At 35.3% G+C, this 7220-nt stretch overlaps 1 protein-coding gene across 1 annotated transcript; it reads right to left on the bottom strand.

Moving 5' to 3' along the window:
- Nucleotides 1-5086: 5086 nt before the first annotated feature.
- Nucleotides 5087-7133, bottom strand: LOC141596119 (uncharacterized). The gene is made up of 2 exons (XM_074416170.1): nucleotides 7025-7133; nucleotides 5087-6248 (listed from the first exon to the last, which is right to left on the bottom strand). Exons 1-2 carry the CDS (start codon nucleotides 7076-7078, stop codon nucleotides 5604-5606), a joined length of 699 nt encoding a protein of 232 aa, XP_074272271.1. The 5' UTR covers nucleotides 7079-7133; the 3' UTR covers nucleotides 5087-5603.
- Nucleotides 7134-7220: the final 87 nt, after the last annotated feature.

The raw sequence follows: 7220 nt of genomic DNA, 5'->3' as shown, positions 1-7220 counted from the left end.
GTCCGTCTCATTATAGACAGCCACTATCAGTGGCCCTCTCACAAAAATAAAGTGGGAGGGCAAGTTGGGGTATTCATTTCCCACCCACTTGCACTACCCACTTTCATTTGTGAGAGTGTCCGTCTATAACGAGAATTTGTGTACATTTAGAAGTCTAGCAATGTAAGTGATCCATTTATATAGAAATGGACGCAAAAACATCAAACAAACTTGAGTCGATCAAATAACTAATTTACATTAAGCCCAGAATTAAACGCAGTTTGAGCTGCATATATATAATTACACGTAATTTATAATAACTCGATTGAATTAACCCTAATGCCCAGTTACCGGTTCTATATGAACATATTGAGTAGGAAACAAGATGTGGAAAAAACAAGTGAGGAGGCATTTTTGTCAAGAAAAAGAAAACAGGTTGGAAACGTGTGGAACATGAAACAGACTGTTATGGTTTATGGTCGTGTTGGTCATGATTTCATGAATGAATATGTCAAAGCTTAGTACGCTATAAGACGATTTACGTTTATGAGTTTAAAGACTTTGTTCTGTTTGTTTCTCTTTGAAGTCTTAGGCATGTCAATTTTTACCCAGTCAATTCTAAACTCTCTAACATCTTTAACTAAATCCAGCTATGACCCAGTAGAATACTTGACTCGATTCTCTTGTCTGCTTCTTAAATTTCAACATCTTCGGCTTCTATGACCTTGAGCACCATTTACTTCGTCAATCTTCCTGCTTAATTGCTAATGGCTGGATTTTGGGGGTTTAGGTGTATACAGTCTTTTTGAGTATCTCAAATTACGGAGGTGGTAATTAACACCCTTAACTTTGTTTAAGAGTAAAATGAAGGTTTTTGCATTTCAGTTGTGGCGATCAAGTCTCATAACTTTAATTGAAAGTGAATGTGAATTTCAATCCCTTTATTTTATTTTCACAAATATTTCAACAGAAAATCATTTTAGTAGATTAATTAAGTTGTAACTTTTTTGTTTTCTTATTTAGTGAATGAACATAATTATCATTAGTTCCCTTTTTTAAGAATATGTATTTTGGCGGAAAATGATAGAAATCACCTATCCTGTTAGTAGTAAAAAAATAAAAATAGGGGATTTATACATTAAAGTAGTATTGTATTCCAATTTTATTTATATTTGAGGTGTGGTTTGGGGCGGCACATGTTGAGAAGCGGGTTGTCGGGCAAAGCATCGACATGGGTGTGGTAGTTGGAATCAAGGCTGTGTAATTCTCCGGTGGGAGGTGGCTTCTAGCCCTGTAATTCGTTGGCAATCGATCAACGGGTTGCAAGTGCGTGATGGTTGTAGGTAGGTGGTGGTAGCCGGTAGGGGCGGCAAACAAAGACATGGTCCGAAAACACGACACGAATCCGACACGAAATTAACGGGTTTGGGTTAAGCCTTAATGACCCATCTATGTAAGTGGGTCGAGAGGAACACAACACAAGATTTAATTGAGTCGGGTTTGGGTTGAGCTTTCTAAACATGAACCCGACAGACCGACACGAATGACCTATTTACTAAATTAATCCTATTTTTTCTTGATCCCCCATTTATCAGATTCTTTACATTTATTTTTGTAGTGTGGCTTTTTAGGACATTTCATGCATGCATGACTTTTGAAGAGCACTTTTGTTATTTTAACCACTCATTTAGATTAAAAAGAAAAATGTAAAGAATTTATTTAACATATAAAAAAGAAAACGTAAAGAAACCGGTGAATAACTAATACAGAATAGCGCGGCAAAAGATAGAGAAAACAATCACTAATTGAGTTGGAAGCATGATTAGATGTTTGGATGGAGTAAACCAAGGAAGCATGATTATAATTCCCAAAGTGAACCAAGTCATCAGTAGTCAACCAGAAGTATAGCTCAAGGTAAACATGTTTGGATGGAGTAAACCAAGGTCTGTCCGTACTACTTATATTGCACACCACTATCCTCAACTAAGTTTTTTTTTTTTTTTTTAGGAGTATTCCTTATTGGTAACGGGGCAATTTCCTTTGGAATATTAAAGGCAATTTAATGGGTTGATCGCTTTTAAATTTGGCATTTTCATTCGCAAGAGTTGAAATCGAACCCCTAACTACTTATTTAAAAAAAAGAATCATTACCACTCATACCAGCCAACTTTAATAGTCTTGACTAAGTTAGGCAGCAATGCTTATAATACGGTATAGTTCACTCCTTAGGATATTCAACTATACACATCATTATTCTTAAGCTTATTGTATAGAATTATAAACGGAAGATATCCGTTATAGTTAGTTATAGACGGATCAAATATCCATTCATTTTAAGCATAAGATAAGTAACAAGTTGCATGGTGAGGCCTAAAAATGTCACCACTTTAAGTATATTTGACCCGTCTTTCACTTTAGACGGATATATCCGTCTATAGTGAGACTAATTGATTGTCAGCTAGTCTTGCTATAAACGGATGTATCCGTCTATAGTTAAAGACGGGTCAAATAGCTTGAAATTGGCGCCTTTTTTTGCCCCACCACCCCACTTGTTGCTTGTCCTATTAGGAATGTGGTATTGTATTTGACCCGTCTTTAGTTATAAATGGATATGTGCTGCCTATAATGAGCTTTTGTGCTTATTATATGATTCTTTTTTCATCGAGATTCCATTCAAGACTAGTACGGACTACTGACTACATTTGTAGATTATCTAGCTTCTATTTTTTAGACTCTATTCCTCCCAAAACAAATCTATTTTTATTTTTTTTGGTACTCATTCAAGATTGATTTTTACGCTATAGTAATGGCAAAGCTATTTTGTACGGAGTATGCAACTTCACAAATTCTGATTGAAGACATGACATATCCGTCACAAGCTGAAGACGGATACCATTTTACCTCACAATGTACCCACTTTTTCTCTCTCTGCAACACTATTCATGTGGTCCCCTTTCTCCACTAACCCATTTTGTTACCATTTTATCTCACAAAATATCCGTCACAAATGGTAACCCGTCACAAGGGAGACCAATTGATGCAACTTTACCTTTATGTTAGTGCACAAAGAGACTGTTTCTAAATGATCAAATATGAAAATTACATTGAGAAATGCATCAAATGAGCGCTACTTCAAAAGATAAAAGGAGCCCGACCACCTTAGACCATCCCCAAGCAAAAGGTCGACTTAATCGGGTCAATCGGAATTTTTCTCTTAATCACATCTTATTAATCTTGACCCACTTTCACCCTCCCAAGCAGAAAATCACGACCTAGGTCACCAACTCAATCATTTTTCCACTTTCCAACATTTTCAATCATTTACCATATTCACTACCCTACCAAAACCTTTTTCTTACTTCAACTTTATTTAGTTTTTTTTTTTTTTTTTTTTGGTTTTAAATGTTGTAACCAATAAAATTGTGACACATGAAGGGTCAATTGGTGGGTCAATTTACTCTACCTTAGGTCACAAATTGACCTTCTCTACCTTGGGTCATCCTAATCCTCTTCTTAATTTGTAATTAACTTGACCCAAGCAAGGTCATGACCTACCAATTGACCTTGCTTGGGGATGGTCTTAGTGAACCATTTTAAATTACACGGTAGAGCTTTATTGAAAAATAAAAAGGAGTATAGGGGTGAAAAATGTTGGATTCTTTCCGCAAACATATTTTTCTTAGTTACTTTAATTTCCCTTCTTTTAATACAAAAAAACGCTCCTATTAACAATCCACTAAACCAAAAAAGCAAATTTCGTAATTAAAAATCTTGTAAACGGTGGAAAGTAGATAAAATAGTGAAAAAGACGTGAAAAAGGGGTGTGAAAATAACCAGCAAAACACTATTGATATCGACATTACTTTTTGACAACCGTTTCTTCATTTTCATTCATTCATGCATTTTAATTATAATTGGGAGAAGTTGGGATACACATACACTGACTAATATCCTATCCTACTTCTTCCTGCTTTGCTTTTGGGAGATAATTCCCCTTTTGTTTTTACACCTTAATTAGTGGGAGCAGATATAAACCATAGACTGACTCAGTGGACCGAGAATTTGCCTTTATTCATCTGTTATTTTCCGTTTTAGTCATTTGTTTGTCTTTTATATTTTATGTAAAAACAAATGATTGATATGAGGCGTTGGAGGGAGTGTATTGGATATGGAGTTATAAGATATTTCCCCGATTTTTTGGGTCATTTGTTTATCTTTGTTTTTGGTATAAAGATTAAAATTAAGAAGGAAAATGACCATTTATGAGTGTTGTTATTGGGCGATAAATATACAATGAGTTATGAGAATGATTAAATTATCCTTCAAAAATATTCTTAATATACAAAATTTAACAGATAAATGAGACACTTATAAATAAAACAGATATATAAAATGTTACTCCATAGTTGAATGATGAAGATTCAAATAACTTCACTACTATACAAACTCAAGTTGCTCATAGATTCTTGTTGACATCATGATCCGGGAATTGAGTAGAATGTGATACTAGTACTAATTTGGGTAAAAAGGTGATGACAATAACCAACTAACTATGGTGTAAAAAGTTAAAATGTGTGTGCCACTCATTTTGTAGTAGTAATAATTTATCGGTTAACCAACCAAAATTTAAACGACATAGTATATTTCTGAATGACGTTATGATCATCCTAATGAAAAACAAGACTCGACTATTTTTGCATTGTTGAGATATTAGATACTAATAAAGCATTGTAAATAAATAAAACAAAATTTGAAGAATTATTAGAGGTCTATAGATTATAGTCTTTGATTAGTGGGAACCACATTGACCCTATAAGTTAGGCCCCGGCTAACCTCCCTCCCTGGTTGGTAGCCTACACCCAACCCAACTTAACCCTACAATGTAACTACTTGTGTCCACACTTGAACATTCATTTTCCATATTTTCTACTACTTGCTACTTCACTTCTTGTGCAACAACAATGTCTGTCTTGCTAGATCATGTTTTAGTCCTAGACTCGACCGAGTATTCCGAATACTTTTGTGATCGGCAACTCTTAGACTAGACGCTTCAGCGTAGTCGAAATGAATTAGTACATAATGACAACTTTCTTGTAAGGAAAGATAATTCAACGACATGAATTCAGTCAAGTAAATGCAAAATAAGATAAAATAACAAAGTTTAACAATTACACACGGAATATAAAATTTTTAACTCTCGCAATTAGGATAGAAGAGAAAAAAAAAAGTGGACATAGGAAACCTTCGGCGCAATTTCGGCATGAAGGAAAAAAAAACTGTCCAGAATTTCAACTTGTCCTCTTCCGCTACATGCACCTTTCCGGTTTAGTCTGGATTTGAATCTCATACGACCATAAGAACTCCAAACCTTCTGATAATCGAACTTGAGACCTCTGATTGAACTAGATCAACTTACTTTCGGCGATCTAAGAGCTCAGGGTCCAATGCACTAATAATATCTAACCTAAACACACTTTTTTTGTCACTCTTTTTTCTTCATAGGGTCTATACATTATGCAAGATGAGCACCAAATCTAGGCATAATTTGGATAATAGTACTATAATAATAATTCTATTTTGAAGCTAAATTTAATTTTTCGGGAAATTAAGTAAGTTCGGAATGACTAATGAAAAAGTATCCTTTGATACTTGTTACTCTCTGATGAAGCACCACCATCATAATTTCTTTTCTTGTTAGAAACCGCTCCACAGTTAGTTATCTCATTACCTCGAAACCCATCTCCACCGGGAATTTGAACCGGAGGAATCTCGAAAGTCTCCAAGGGTGGTGGAGGGTGCCTCCATTGAGGCAGAGGACCAGCTAAAAGCAATGTTTGCAGAAGTGGACCAGCATTCATCATTGCTTGCAAAAGCTTACCTTTTTCAGGTAATGGTTTCTTAGGTGAAAATACCTGAAGTGCATTCTCAGGCAAAACCCCTTCTGTTGCCATTCGTGGCGGTGAAGAAACAATGCTTTCTTCACAGTCTGATAATGTGGAAAATCCGTCTTTTTTGAGATTAGGTTCATCTTCAATGCTGGAATTTGCAGAGTGTTTTGGGTGGTGATTTTGTTGAACGAGGAGTTTTTCAACGACAAGGTGTCGATATTTGTCTTGAGCTTCATCTCTTTCTTTGATTGATTTGTTGAGAAGTTGTTGGAGATGAATTATTTCTTGTTCCCTTTTTGTTATCTCTTCTTGAGCAGTTAGTCTTGTTGATTCTAGCTCTAGTGTTGTGTAGAACAATGACTGTCTTAGCTCTTCCATGCTCTGAATATTACCAGTCAACCATGTAAGTTTTAGTACACTTTTAATGAAAAAAAAAATGAAAATATTAGCAACAACTATGTACAATGTCACTAGCGGATTTAGGGGGCCAACAGGGGCACTCTCGCCTCTGCTGACCGAGGAAAAATTCAAAATTTTAGTTAAAACTTTCGATTTTTTTTAAAATTTACATTATGCCATTACTTGTTTATTCTACTGACATTTTTTGCCCCCTAACGATAAATCCTGACTCCGCCACTAATCAATGTGGTGCATTTTCAGATGTACTTTGTCCTACCTTGCATTGGTTCAACTCAGAAAAAATCCGGTATTTGGATGACCAATAATGAAAATTGTCTGAAATTTAGAGGACCAGCTAAAATTTGTGCATTATTATTAACACTATCAAGTACTTAAGTATCGATGCAATTCTCATTATGGGTCGGTCATAAACAACTTTTGTACGGGTAAGGTTGCATACTTCTGATCTCCTTGCGGAGCCATTGAGCATTGTGATATAAAGTTATTAAATATCACAAGAATAAGTAATAATATTACTCCAATGCCTCAATGACTCCACAAATTGCAAGATAAAGGGAGGGTTGGATGTGTAGAGTTCCATGTGTTAGCAACACAAAGAGATTGATTCTGAAAGAACAGCATAGAAGGACTACTACTTCGCGATAGAAAGAATTTACTAACCTTATCATAAAACACCATAAATATGAGCATTAAACAAAGTAAGTGTAGTAGAAGAGTAAGAGGAGGAATGTACTAACCTTGGCTTGGTAGTAGAAAGGCCAAGTGAGAAGAGGACTTCTTGGGTTCTCCATGTTGCAAAATTGACAAATGATGCACAAAAACGAGTGACAAAGTTTATAGAAACAAGTTGGGTACTAAGTGGGGTTTATGAGTGTCTTTTGCTGGTACCTACTTTTTATACAGAAAATCTCTCTTGTTACAGACATATTTGTC

The sequence above is a fragment of the Silene latifolia genome, chromosome 1 (assembly GCF_048544455.1).
Source record: "Silene latifolia isolate original U9 population chromosome 1, ASM4854445v1, whole genome shotgun sequence".
NCBI classification, from domain to species: domain Eukaryota; kingdom Viridiplantae; phylum Streptophyta; class Magnoliopsida; order Caryophyllales; family Caryophyllaceae; genus Silene; species Silene latifolia.
The sequence above is the reverse complement of the archived record's forward strand: the minus strand, read 5'-3'. Positions and strand labels throughout refer to the sequence as shown.